This window comes from Embiotoca jacksoni, unplaced genomic scaffold (genome assembly GCF_022577435.1).
Source record: "Embiotoca jacksoni isolate LCO1_2020_lvr unplaced genomic scaffold, fEmbJac1.0.p SCAF_2, whole genome shotgun sequence".
In the NCBI taxonomy this organism is placed as follows: Eukaryota; Metazoa; Chordata; class Actinopteri; family Embiotocidae; genus Embiotoca; species Embiotoca jacksoni.
This window is the reverse complement of record NW_027185340.1, coordinates 2289041-2303414: the sequence shown is the minus strand read 5'-3', so window position 1 is coordinate 2303414 and position 14374 is coordinate 2289041. Positions and strand designations below refer to the sequence as shown.

At 44.0% G+C, this 14374-nt stretch overlaps 1 protein-coding gene across 3 annotated transcripts in view; it reads left to right on the top strand.

Moving 5' to 3' along the window:
* Positions 1–14374, top strand: part of LOC138200905 (FERM, ARHGEF and pleckstrin domain-containing protein 1) — a 52205-nt gene that overhangs the window by 31580 nt on the left and 6251 nt on the right. For all 3 annotated transcript variants that reach the window (XM_069153894.1, XM_069153893.1, XM_069153895.1), the window contains exons 7-22: positions 232–346; positions 1953–2100; positions 2257–2352; positions 2447–2610; positions 2755–2823; positions 2903–2996; positions 3787–4000; positions 8743–8930; positions 9218–9307; positions 10725–10858; positions 12201–12282; positions 12369–12606; positions 12708–12838; positions 12966–13034; positions 13520–13609; positions 13952–14034. In XM_069153894.1, coding sequence (XP_069009995.1) covers positions 232–346; positions 1953–2100; positions 2257–2352; positions 2447–2610; positions 2755–2823; positions 2903–2996; positions 3787–4000; positions 8743–8930; positions 9218–9307; positions 10725–10858; positions 12201–12282; positions 12369–12606; positions 12708–12838; positions 12966–13034; positions 13520–13609; positions 13952–14034 — 2005 coding nt within the window. The remainder of the gene's footprint in view (positions 1–231; positions 347–1952; positions 2101–2256; positions 2353–2446; positions 2611–2754; positions 2824–2902; positions 2997–3786; positions 4001–8742; positions 8931–9217; positions 9308–10724; positions 10859–12200; positions 12283–12368; positions 12607–12707; positions 12839–12965; positions 13035–13519; positions 13610–13951; positions 14035–14374) is intronic.

The following is a 14374-nucleotide window of genomic DNA, read 5'->3' as shown; positions in this document are numbered from 1 at the left end:
GTCATCCAATAGTCATCAAAGTGTATTTTTGTATCAATAAAACACCAAAAAAGGAAATAACTCGAATTCCTAACTCTTAAGACTTTAGAGACTTGGAGCCTCTGCACCAAGTAGCATTGAAGCTGTGCTGTAGGCTCACTCTATTTAGTGTTGTGTTTCCTTTAATTTGTCACCTGTATTTTATATAACAATAGCCTTTTTCTTTTTATTTGCTTTCTTGCTTCCTTAAAGCTGAGATTGGGGACTTTGAGGAGAGCCAGTGCCGGTCACACCTCCTCAACAACAACTACATGCCAGATCAAATGCCCTTGATCGACAAGATCATGGAGTTTCACTCAAAGAACATGTGAGTTTCTTGGCTGGACTCTTGAATTCTGTGTTTTGTGTGCCCACTTTTGAAGTAAATCATTCCTTGGATCCGGTTTCTGTTTAATTATTGTCTTCAGGAACAGGAAATGTTATTTCAGACCTCGTGTGTGTCCCAGGAAGAAGTTTTATTGTACAGGTGACACATTCAGGAAAGCAGGCAGTGAATGAATTGGTTCTTTCTCAGAGTGCCGTTTGCAGTTCTTTATCATACTTTGACTCTAAAAAAAAAAAGGCAATCTTTGTGAGGTATTTTATAACTTCTGGCCAAAGGTGAATGAGTTTAATCTTCTGCTGCATCAAGAAAAGGCTACCTTGCTCTGATTTGAAATCCTTCAACCCACTACATGACTCACACGGCGGTTGTCAGCTGGGTTAGTAGGTTAAAGACCCAGACTGCTAGAGTCTATTCTCCGCTGTCAAATGCAGAAGTTTGTTAGAAGTGAGGCTGAACCTGACTCTTTTGTACGCAGCACTTTCCCTTGAAACAGTCTCTAGTTTAAGAGTGGTATGCTGTTGGGATTATATTACTGGAAACCTTCCAGATCTCCCCACACCGCCTTCCCTCAAAATGCCCTCATCAGTGCGTAAGTTTGAATATAAGCCAAAGCCCTGCAAACATTTGTCTCAGCATTACAGTGTGTCATGCCGGGGATGGACATGCAGTGGGCGGCTGCTGCAACATGAAAGTAGCTCCATTAAATTTGACTGCCCTCTTTGCCTTTTACTCTTTTTTTTTTTTTTTCCACTCCAAGTCCTTCCTAGTTGATAACTGTAACTGCAGTTCTTCTGGCCGGGTGCCATGTTGAGTTCAGTATCTTATTAAACACCACACACAGGAAACAGGAAGGCTTGTGCACTGATAAGAATTAGGAAAGTTAGTTAACGTTTGCAGCCCCTGCCCAACCTCCCACTGCTGCTCCAAACAATCAGATAAACAGGAGCAACCTGAATCCACTCCACCGTGGTCTTTCACCTCAATTAGTGGGACACAAGGCAGGATGATAAGCCAGGATTTAATTTATTTGTCCAAATAATTTGCACTTCCTGAGTCAAATTGTTCAATCTGGGAAGCACGATTAGCCCTCTTAATTTTACTTGTTTCTTTATTTAGCTTCCCTAATCTAATCTTTTCCAAAAATGTCTGAAAATGCTTTTTTTTAATTTTTTTTTTATAATAACAATATATTAAATAATTAAGCAGGTCACACATATACAGTATGTTTTTACAGCTGGGTCCAGTGTTTTCAGGTTAAATCTTTATTTGTGCTTTTGTTGGCTCCTATTTTCAGCTGGTGTACCGCCTGGCGATTAGACTCTGCTGAGTGTTTACAGAACGAGGTGCAGGACGTATGTAACAAACTACAGCGCCACTATTCATCGAATGAAGGCACCTGTCACTCCGATGGCGTGACCCATTGATGTAGTTTCAATAGTTTCTGGACAGCAGTGGAGGTCTATGGCAAAGGGAAATAAGACGTATCAAAAAAAAAATACTTGTTAGAAGGAGCCGTTGATTATTGGTTTTGGCCTGTTACCAGCAGGGACAGTTTATTTAACTTGTTCCTGTGTGTTTTGTGTTGTAGAGGTCAGACACCAGCAGAATCGGACTATCAGTTACTAGAAGTGGCGCGCAGGCTGGAGATGTACGGCATTCGGCTCCTCCCTGCCAAGGACCGTGAGGGCACGAAGTTAAGCCTGGCTGTGGCGCACACGGGTGTCCTCGTCTTCCAGGTGAGTCCCACTGGTTTGTAGGCCAAGAACCAGGCAAACGTAACCATGGAAACACTGCGAGCTTCATTGAGAAAAGCATCTCGATTGGCTTCGGTGGGTACGTTTGGTAATAAGAAGTTCTTGATTTAAGAATAATGAAAAGTTTCTTCACTTCAGGGACACACGAGGATTAACGCCTTCAACTGGTCTAAAGTTCGAAAACTGAGCTTCAAGAGGAAACGTTTCCTCATCAAGCTGAGGCCAGATCTAAATGTAAGTGACATCGCTGGATCGTTTCCCAAAAACACAAAGCCCTTCGGCTCAGTGGTTGTTGTTGTTGTAAGGTATGTCCTCATGTGTCCCCCAGAGTTCATATCAGGACACTCTGGAGTTCATGATGGCCAGCAGGGACTACTGTAAAGTCTTCTGGAAGATCTGTGTTGAATATCACGCCTTCTTCCGCCTCTTTGAGGAGCCTAAACCCAAACCCAAGCCTGTGCTCTTCACACGAGGCTCCTCCTTCAGATTCAGGTAGAGTTTGCATCATAAAGCTGCTCTCTTTCTCTCTCTCGATCAGGACTGCAGGCACACAGCACTTTCCACCCATCACTTAACAGTCCACTACAGCTCCTGCAGGAGAGCTCATTATTATCTCTCTTGTACTCATCTCCGCAGCGGTCGCACACAGAAGCAGGTGATTGATTACGTGCGGGAGTCTGAGTTTAAAAAGATCCCGTTTGAAAGGTAAAGGCTGCAGACTTGTTTGACATATTAGGTTCCGGCGAGAGCGCGTGACACTGATCTTCAACTTCCTGTCCGCCAGGAAACACAGCCGGGTCCAGTACAACAGTCGGGTCCAACACAACAGCCGCCTGTCGCCGTTGCCTTCTCCACGCCACCATGAAGTGCCAACAGAAGTGAGTGTTTGAGTCTTTTCAGTGGTTAAATAGCTGTATACAGGCAGCTTGTTAGTCATCTTGTGACTGTTATTATGCTCAGGTTTTTGTATTGTATAACTTAAATATTAAAAAAAATACCTGCATGACACAACTGTCATTTTAAAGAAAACAACCTACTAAATTCATTTTTTTTTTTTTGTGCCTGTTACATTTCAAGTGGAGATCTTTAAAATTAACTTGAAGTAGGAGACCCTTAAACACTGAATTGGATGGAAAAATGATGAATTGACTCCGGAGCCCCGGTGATCCAGAGCTGGGTCAGATCCTGACAGTGTACACTGCAGGATCTGAAAAGCACCCGAGCCTGCTAATGCATGCTAACAAACGCATGTTAAACCACCTGTTAAAGGCCTTTTTACCTCTTGTTCAGTGCATCTATGGACCCTGGAATAGCTGCCTGCAGGTCTGGATTTCATTCATATCAATATGGGATAGACACCTGCTTCTTCCCGTCCTTTTTGATTAGTATTGCTGCATTTATTGGCCCATTACCACAACTACCTGTCAATTAGCAAACCCTAAACCCCTGTGTGTGCATGTGCAACCTCTGCATATGCTCGAGCTAGCACAGAAGATACAAACCTGCTCATTAAACTAGAGCCAGAGGGTACCTCACAGTTGTTTGAAAACTCCACACGGTACCATCAAGTTAGGCAGAATTCATTAGAAGATCCCAGCTTTTAGTTATTATTAATGATGAATAAAATGTGCTCTTTAAATTCCTAAATCCCCCGTCTTCCTCTGTCAGAGTGGTGTTCCCGAGAACAGAGCGGACTCTCCTCACCGCCGTCATTGGCAGGAGTCGGTGCTGGTGAGTGCAGAGGACCCGATAGCTTCGCGGGCAACGAGGGCGAGCCCGACCCACCAGAGGAACGGCCACGAAGACAGGACGGGGTCTGTGTCCAGGACAGAAGAGAGGACGGGCTCAACGCGACAGACTCACCCAGAACATCTGAGTACAGGTCCAGCTTCTCTGGCTGCTAAAGGCAGCAGCTCCTCTATCCCCTACATTGACTGCAGTAACATAGGTAGTGAATATAACACAGGCAGAATCCAGGCTTATAGGTCTGATCGCAGCCAGATGGAGCAGGCCATGCTCCGCCAGGGGTATGAAGGGATAAATGTGGCTTTGCAGGAGCACTTTCTGAGTAGGACGCAGTACAGGGAGTCCACTTTCTCCTCTAGATCACCACTCAACCACGCGGTAGACCAGTCTCCCAAGCAGGGCTGCCAAAAGGTTGACTATAGCACCGCCTATAGCACCACGGGGGACGCCAGTCCCAGTAAAAGAGAGAGACAGATCAGCAGCCCGTTCACGCTTCCACATATGATGGGTTCAAGGAGTGTCACTGCCAGTCCTGGCCCAGACACACTCCATCAAGCACCCGCAGTCAGTCACTCTGAGCAGAACGGCTACAGTCCCGCCCCCCCTCACCTCATCGACGGTAGACGTTCCCCCGTCCTGGGCCGCTCTCCTCGCTTACGGAAACTCCACAAAATGCGTCAGCACTCTGACACAGACCCAAACCAGGGAACGTCCTCACCGCGGCAACAATCGCATCCCGTCCTGTCCCGCGCTGAACGCGTGGCTGCTCTCGAGCGCCGCATGGTGGCCAACGGCCTCTCGGCACCGGGCCGGTCCCGGGCCGGCCCGGTGCAGAAACGATTGGGTCCGGCCGGTGTCTCGCACGTGGGAGCGGTTCAAATGAACGAAAGCTCCACCACCAGCGGTTCAGAGTCCAGTGAGTCAGAGCTGGAGAACAACCGGGGAAACTGCAGCAGCGCCTCCATGTTTGGTAACCCAGTAGAGGCTCACTCTGATTCCCCCATACCCAGGAACAAGTTCTCCTTTGGCAGCCTCCAGCTGGATGAGGAGGCAGATGAGGACGGTTGCCATGCCTTCAGTGATGAGGATGGCGCACAGATTTTCAGCTGTTAGTGTGCCGAAAGCTTCAAACTATCTCCCTAAGAGAGTTTGAAAGGTTTGTTCTGATGGTATAATGTGATCATTTCTGTCAGGAGACCTCTCAAATCTCCTCATTTAATTTTCACAGCGGGGCTTCATTAAGCACAACACAGCACATCCTGCTCCAAGCACTTTCAGCTGAAGTCTCTCTTTTGCACGGGAAAAAAAAAAAGGAACCTGTCCGGAGTTTTCTTGTTTGGTTTGCACGGAGAGGCTTCAACGTTCAGCCTCCCTGCTCTTTAATTATATCAAAATGTCCATGCAGACGTACACATGTGCCTTGTTAGGAGTCCCCACTGAGTAGTTACTAATTAAAAAGTACAGAGACTTCAGGGAATTTGTGACTCTGTTTGTGTCAGTGTGAAACTTGAGGATGATTAAAATGTTGTAGACTTCGTTCTGAAGTCGGTGTTTTGCAGAGTTGTCTCTTCAGTTTCTACTTCTCGGATGCCTTACGACTTCCTGCAGGGAAATACACATATCCTTCTATAGACAAATCGAACTTGTACAGATTTATGTATATAACACATTTTTGTGCTGATATAGTCAATGTTAACTCTCTTGGCATTTGTTGACAATCTTTTTTGTCTCGTTGTCCTCAAACTGTTAATGTGGAATCCAGCGTGTTGTGAAACGTTGCGTCTGAAGTATTTGATATTGGAGCGGAAACTAATTCAGATGCTGCAAATTTGCAATCGGTGTTGAGTATTGTTTATGTTTACAGTCCTCTCCTTCGTCTTTACTGACGTGAAACAACCTTAATGATTCACTAGTCAGGTTTTATTCGGAAGTGTGTTAGGAAGAGGCAAGAAATAAAACACAAGTCGTCGAAATGTTGCATTATTTTTTGAGTATTATCTATTCGCATTAGAGGAAGCTTCTGTGTCTCGGTCAGACTCGGGTGAAGGTGAACGCGTGTTGCAGTGGTCGTGTAATATCTCCACTTGTGGCTCTTCAGTCCACTTATTGAGATTCCACATCCGCACTCGACTTGTGTTCGAATAAGTCAGCTGCTGAGGTGTCCACAGAGTCTGCGGTCTTCTTAACAAAATGGCACTGCACTGTTCTTCTCAGTCTCCGTTTCAGTTTTCTTTTGCACTTTTGTCTTCATGTTTCTTTGTGTTTTTATCCGTTTAAGAGAAGTGATACTCTTTATGTTACTTTTCTGTTCTTTCTTTTTCTCTGTCCGATGTAAGCACTCGTCTGTTGGCATGAAACTGTCATATCTTGTCTGTTGTTGTTTTTTTTCCCCTGCATGTAAACCTGTTCTGTCACTCACTGCGTGTGGTGGGAGGGAGAAAAAAAAAGAAAGCCAGATCACCCGTGTCTGGGTTCCCTTTTTCTGCGACGATCCAGTTTACTGTTAATTTTTCCAGAGCAGAGAGAACATCAGGTTACAGATGACAGGAGCTTGGGAATATGCAGGAAAAATAGTTTCTGTGTATGTGTGTGTACAGTATGCGTGAAAGGCAGTTTAAGGGCAACACCTCAAAGCACGCAGGCTCCTGGCTCATCCATCATAGTCGACTGCTCTTGCGGCGCTCCCAGACATTTTTAGCTCTGACATCCAGAAGTGAATCCAGAGCGGGATATGGTGTCTAACTGCTAGTTAAACATACAAATACAAACACATCCATCAGTATTGGCCTATAAAACAACAAAGCTACATCACACGGTTCAATCAACATCAGCACTTTGAAATTCAAGAGAAGATGGCGTTTATTTGAAGTCACTGGATCACTGCAGCGTCAGGGAACCCCGTCTGGTGCACCAAGCTCTCCCACAGACCTGCAATAAGTTTCACGTAAGGTAAAACAAACTATTATATATTCCTTCTGGTTGATAAACTCCTACCCAGCTCACATGAAACTCCGTGTCGTATCGACTTAAATTCCCGGGCCTGTGGGAAAGACTTGTGTTTCCTCTCAACCACCGTTGTCCTTCAGGGTGTGTTTTCCAATGCATGCTGTGCTAAAACAAGGACTGGTGGTGTGACGCACGTCATGCTGCTCTGCCCCAGCTGCTCCCTGCATGTACTCTGCTGTATGTACTGTGATATACAGGTAGTGCTCTCACTCACTTCACTGTAATATTGTATTATTCAGTAACAGGTTGGAGAATGTGATGTTAAAGCAGGTTTCAAGTGTAGGAAATTATAACGAACTAATTTAAAAACAGTGTTTAGATATACAGTATTTGTACAAGTCACTGCGTCAGGAAGTACATTTAACTGATTTGTATTCATTTGCTGAAAAATGTCTATTTCCTCTTTACCAACTTGTCATTATGACATTTTCATCTCAGCAATAACAGACTACAAACTAAAAGCTGTTTATTCAAAAATATTTAAGAAGATATTTTTATATGATAATATTACGTAAGGCCGAAAAGATTATGCATGAACGCACACTTCTTTTTCTACACTTTCCCTCTGTCGCTCTCGTTCACTCACTCACGGTGTTCCTGTAGACGTTCACTGGGCTTTGGCCTTTTTATGCTGCTTTTCTCACAAATTCACATCACGATGAATGTATGTCATACTAGAATCAATAAACACAATAAAGTATGATTTTCTGAATCTCCTTTTTGAGACTTCAGCGGTTGGTATTTGTTTTCTGCAGTTTGGTGCACGTTGCAGATATTAAGAGTTTTCCCATCGTTTTCTGTAGCGTTGGTTGGTGAGTGTCTGTGTTTGTGGTTTTTACCACACTCATTTCTAGCATTCTGGTAGATGTGTGTGTTTTCACTTCTTCCCTCCGTAGCGTTTGGAGACTAACTGTTGCGCGGGCGCGTTGTCTCTGTGTTCGTGTAATCACTGTTGTGTTTGTGCCAACACACCCGAAGACGGCAGAGAGAGGTGGGCATATGGCGGCTAACACATAGTAAGTAAGTAGAGTGAAAGTCGGTGATGACACTAAGTAAGATGTTCCTCTTGATCATCCTGCAGCATGTGTCTCAGCTTGTGTATTGATTGACGCGGTACAAAAGGCTGCCAACAGCTGTGTGGACTGTAGAGTGAGTCATGGCTGACTTTTCCCTCAGCTACACCTCGGTATGTTTCACCGTGTGGCAGAAGAAGACTTGAGACGTGATCGTGGGTCGAACCGCCTCTGTAAATGATCAAAACTGTTTGGTATAGATTGTATAGTTTCCCAGTGGGTGAAGTTTTCTCGGTTGAATTGAATGCTGGAAGGTTTAATTGGAACCAAAATGTCACCACGGTGTCCCGTTTCTGTGGATCTGCCACAAGTGATTACTTTTATCAGCAATTAACCTCCTCACTCCTTTTTTGGTTTATTGATGCATTTTTGTGTCCTACAAATGTCAGAAGATTGTGAAAAATGTCATCATTTTCTGGAATTCACGGTTTTTCAAACTTTCGTTTTTTTCAGACCAGCTGTCAAAAATCCAAAGAGTTTTATTACAATAAAATAAAACAGAGAATAGCAAAAAAAAAAATGTGGAAACAGGAAATATGAGGAGGTTTTGCTTAAAAACTGAAAATAATAATTAGACAGATTCATTTTCCTTTGATTAACTAATTGATTATACAACTGTTTGTATGACTGTGAAGTTTCACTTTGTGTCAAACTCATCCATCTGAGACCTGAAGTAGGTGAAAGCAAATACTTAGAAGGTTTTCTCCAGATCTGATGTGCTGTTATGTTGTAAATCACACTTAAAGCTACAAACTGACACGTTCTTCTCTCATTGCGGTCCCTGTACGGCTCGGTGCAGGTGCGGTTGCCAACAGTCCTCACCTGTCGGCCTCCTCCGGACACTCCCACGGGATGGTCAACGGTCAGAAGTCACTGGAGCTGTGCGGTCACAGTCCCGACGGCCGGCAACCGTCCCCCCTCACCAGCCCGCTGCTCAACGACGCCGGCAGCGTTCGCACTGACGACGAAGACGAGGTCCGGAGGAAGGTTTGTAAACAAGAACCGCTTGTTGCATCAGTTCTTAAGATTTTATCTCCGTAAGTTGTGCTTCAAACCTGCTGTCATATACTGCAAATAGCAGTGGACCTAGATTACCTGTCCTCAGTAAACCTCCACTGGGACAGAACTCGAGTATTTTCTTGTAAATATGCTGCGGAAATGGGTTGGAGAGGCGATACAGCTGAGGAGGCACCAAACATTGTTGGACTTGGTCAAAGTTATGTCATTGAGTTCTTCTTGCTTAGTATCGTTCCTCTGTTGTGGTGTCTTTGCAGAGGTTTCCAACAGATCGAGCCTACTTCATCGCCAAGGAGCTGCTGACCACAGAAAGGACGTATCTGAAGGACCTGGAGGTGGTGACGGTGGTAAGACGAGCCACGTCGCTCACCATCGCGCTGCTCTCATGTTTGTTTTCTCCTGCGCCTGTCCTCTGGGGAGAAAACATTGATTATTCCGGTTAGCTGCTCCATTGCAAAGCGCCCGCCAAAACACGGCGTCGAGCAGTGACACAGGAATATTTTGGCAGATGCGAATTCATTTTTTATTCATTCCCCACACTCGTGCTCTGAAATGCATTTATCTGTGTCATTCAAGGCTGTGAATACTAAACCGTGTTAGTGTTTGGAGAGATAGATGGATTCAGCTTTGTGCTCCTGCATGTGAGCCCCTGTTTCAGGCTGCTCCTTTTACATTTTAATTTACTGGGTAGAAACATACGGACGGCATTTCATTTGATAACGTCTCAAAATAAACGCAGCAGAAAACAGGATATTAAATGTGCAGTACGGCTCCTTCAGCTGCAAACGAGGGGGATGTTCGTATGAGGCCGGACTGAAGCGCTGCTGTTTGTCTTGATTCGCCACGTGGAGAAATCACATCCACTGGCTAGCTTTAAAAGCTGCAGCTTTTCTCCTCGTGCAATTTTCAGAGGCCTTTCACACATCTTGTAAATATTTGGGTTGGCTTGTGTCCTTGTTCTTTCTTCAGCGTGCCGTCTCTCCACTTCCCTCTCTTCATCTCTTCACATACGCTGGTTGGTGCTGCTGCTGCTGTTGAGGGTGAAGTCATCTGAACGACAGCTGGTGCTTCGTCTCGAGTCCCTTTTTGAAACACTGACAGCTGAATAAAGCTGTTTTCTATCCTTTGTGCACAAACACACAACATGCGACGTTTGGCTCCAGTCTGACTTAATGAAGTCTGACTGACTATCGATTCTTCTATTCAATTCAACCAATTAAAGGATTTAAGCGGCATTACAAGGCTAAGTGCAACAGCAGAAACACAGATAAATGGATTCTGGAGCAAATCGGGGAAAATAAGCTTAAAAACAACATCCTATGATGTTTTTATAAAAAAAAAAAAAAAAAAAAAAAAAAAAAATTCACATAACTTGTGGACACTGTGACAAGAAAATCTGGACCTAAAGTTGTTTTTTTTTTGTTTGTTTTTTTACAGCGCCTCCATATTACATGATTATCTGTTGATGCAAAGTTCCCGCTGTGTGTCTCCTGATTCCTCTGGTTTCAGAGTTGAAGTCCTTTTTTCTTAAATATTCCAAGAATTACAAATTTTCCTCGAGCGACTTTCTGCACGGCAAACAACACCCTCTGTCCTTCTGTTTAGAAAAGGTTTTATCATAGCGTCCCTCTGTTTTCAAAGTGGATGTGTTCCAGACTGAAGACTTCCATATGGCAATGCCTTTGATGGAGGCTGCAATAATAGATTTATCTTAATGTGTACCCTGTATTTGAATTGATTGTATGCACGTGTCTGTGGTGTCAGTCTTTCCAGAGTGCTGTGGGACAAGATGAGTCAACTCCAGACTCCCTGAAGAACACCATGCTCTCCACCTTCGAGCCTCTGCACAAGTTCCACACGGGTTTTCTCAGGGAGGTGGAGCAGAGGCTGGCTCTGTGGTGAGAACCGTCTCCTCTCCGTCCTCATATTCCCTGCAGCGCTAAGGAGAAGCACGGCGATATGTTGGTTTGGTTTTGATCCAATTTATCACAACTTCTGTCCCGCTTTAAAAAAAAAAAAAAAAAACTGAGCTTTACTGGCATGTAGCCTGAGAGGACGACCCAGTCCCTTCAGTTGACCCGAGGAGCTGCCGTCTCCATGGCAACAGTCATGCTGCGCCACAGCCGGCCTTTTCTTGCCTGTGGGTTCTGCTGTCTGATCTCCTTAATGATGTTGTGCTGTATCTAGCACACACTCTCCCTCTCTCACACACACACACACACACACACACACACACACACACACACACACACACACACACACACACACACATGAAGACATTAAAGCATAAAGCCAGTCATGCTGTTAAAATTTAAGGCCATTAACCGCTGACGGTTATTATGATTTCAAAGTCTATGGTGGCTCGTCACACTCGTTAGAGCTCCAAATTAAAGTTGAAAGTGATATTGTACTTTACTCTGTTGATAAGAACCACATTCAGATGTGTATGCAAATGTTCCAGCACTACATGTGTCTCCTTTGTGGCTTTGCATATTCAAATATTATCTTTATTATGGTGACTATGATTCGTAAAGCTGCCTGTCATAGATGAGGTGAGATATGATTTACAGACTGAGATATGTTTACCTGAAGTTTCTGCTAAAAGGTCTTTTCAAATGAATAAATATCCTGTATAAGTCCAGTAATGGCAGCTCACTACTTCTGCGTTATATATGAGGAATCTCTTGCTCGAGGGAGACACCTGCTGGTGTATCTCGTTCTCAACGTTGAAAGAGCCCAGTCTGACTTCATTGACATTTTTCTTGCATTCAGTGAATTCTGAATAATCAATGAGCTTAAAGAGCTTTTGTGTTGCTTTGCTGATTAATTCACTGCTCACGATCATAATAACAGCTTTTGTTTATGTTGAAGAGAAGCGGAGATCAAAAAGTGCTTCACATGGACAAAGAAAAAAATCTGAAAGAAGAAAACACATACATGTATGTTACATATCAATTTCACACATGATCCAACCAACATACAAACAGAGGCTTTTTTTTTTTTTTTTTAATCAAATTACCTACAAGACTTATTAAAGAAAGGTGAACAAAAATACATTTTCAGAACCCAGATAAAGGAGGAAAATCACTTTAAAAGAAGTTCTGAAGATTTGTTTACAGAAGTGATGTTAGAGAAGATACTGATTTGGCTGTTTTTTTTGTGCAAGCAGAGACGCCTCAACAGCAAAAGCTCGACTCCAACAGTTCAGAGAAATAAAGTGTTGATGGTTTTCTGTTTTAGGGAAGGACGCTCCAATGCACACATTAAAGGAGACTACCAACGTATTGGAGATGTCATGTTGAAGAACCTTCAAGGTTTGAAGGTGAGGGGTGGTTTTATATATAATTTAAATGCTTCTGTAATTACATGAATGCATTTACGACCTGCCTATAACAACTCTGTCTGCAGCCGCTGACGGCAAACCTGACCAAGCAGTCTGAGGTTCTGCTGGAGCTGGAGAGGGCGTGCAAAGCGTCGCGCAGGTTGGAGGGTCTCTGCAGGGACTTCGAGCTGCAAAAGGTCTGCTACATCCCCCTAAACGTCTTCATTCTGCGGCCTCTGCACCGCCTCAATCACTACCAGCAGATCCTGGAGCGCCTGTGCAAACACTACGCAGCGACTCATGTGGACTTCAGGGACTGCAGAGGTACAGGCCGGATTCATAAAGGGACATTCAGGGTTTTCTGGTGCAGCAGAATAGTCTAACAGCATATCTCCAATGATCTCGTACCTGTGGCTGGTCTGTAGCTGCTTTGGCGGATGTGTCTGAGGTGGTGGAGCAGCTCCAGGGAAGTCTAGTCAAGATGGAGAACTTCCAGAAGCTTCTGGAGCTGAAGAAAGATTTGATTGGCGTTGACAATCTCATTGCTCCTGGTCGGGTGAGTTTAAAATGGACAGGAGAATTTCATTCTATAACCTTTCCCATGATTACTTTACATTACAAGACAAACATGTGTTACATTCACTAAAAAACGATGCATGTTTTTTTGTTCTTTTTCTTGTCAGGAGTTCATCAGGTTAGGCTGCCTCAGCAAGCTGTCTGGAAAAGGCCTTCAGCAACGAATGTTTTTCCTGGTAATACCCCACTTTCTGCACTTTATATTACTAGTCTAATTATTGAGTGATCTCAGCAGGAAAATAATCTGGCTTTTATGCTTTCCAGGTTTGCATGATTTAGAAGGTGTTGGCAGATGTAGTGCAAATGTAAAAGTTCTTGCAGGGAAAAATATCACACGTTGCTTTGAAGTTTTAGTTTTTTACGCATGTATTCGGTTTGGTTTCTTATGTTGTAAACATGGTAATAAAAGGAGAGAGGTATGCAAGTATGGTGTGCAGAAGAATAATTTATATCAGTGTTTATTCCTTTGTGCTTTTTCTGCCTCTATGTTCACGTTCATAATTAACCAGCTGTTATGGCAAGTTGTTTGTGCTTTGAATATTTTTATTGGATCCTATGCATTTTGGTTGAGTGATTACAAAAACGGACTCGCTGGTATTCAGATCAAAGCTTGTTACATTTTACACGTTGTGTGTCGCTCTCTCCGTCTCTCCGATGGTAGTTTAATGACGTGATTTTGTACACGAGTCGAGGGATGACGGGGACCAATCAGTTCAAAGTGAACGGGCAGCTGCAGCTCCATGGCATGACAGTAAGTGTCGTGTCTCTCAAACAAACACAAAGTGTTTAAAAGTCTGTCACCAGTTTGTCATTACTGGAAATAAACTGCTCCTAAACAGCTGAACTGCAGCTCTTTCAACATCTGCCCTCACCCTAAACACACACACACACACACACACACACACACACACACACACACACACACAGTGTCAACACATTCACACACTTTTTCAGGACAGCTACACGTGTCCTTGTCTCTCACTTCCTTTTCATCCTCCTTCCCTCTCTCCATCTCTTGTCTATTTTGGTCCTCGCTGGCCTAGATAACGCTGCTCTCTAATGTCTTTTCTGTGTCCCTGTGTTCCTCTCTCAGATCAGAGAGAGTGAGGATGAGTGGGGTGTGCCTCACGCCTTCACTCTGGTTGGACAGCGACAGTCGGTGGTGGTGGCAGCAAGGTGAGACCGGTGGTCTTCAGCTAACAGAGGCCTTAGTCCTACAGTCGACTCACGTGCGCATTGTTTTCCGATCTGAGATGCAGCAAAGAAAAAAAAAACACAGACAAACACATCGTGGGAAAAGCTGTAATTTTTCATGGGGAGATGGCGCACTTTTTTTACATTAGTGTTAAAAGTCAGTTTAAACGGTTTGAGTTTAAAGCACTCACTAAAAGTTTTTCTCATCCAGCTGGGATCCACCAGAGCAGAGAAAAGTTGATAAAAAAAAATGTTTATATGCTCATCAAAGTCACTTTTAAATGCAGTGAGCTCATAGCAATTAAGCTTTATGGGCAGAGTC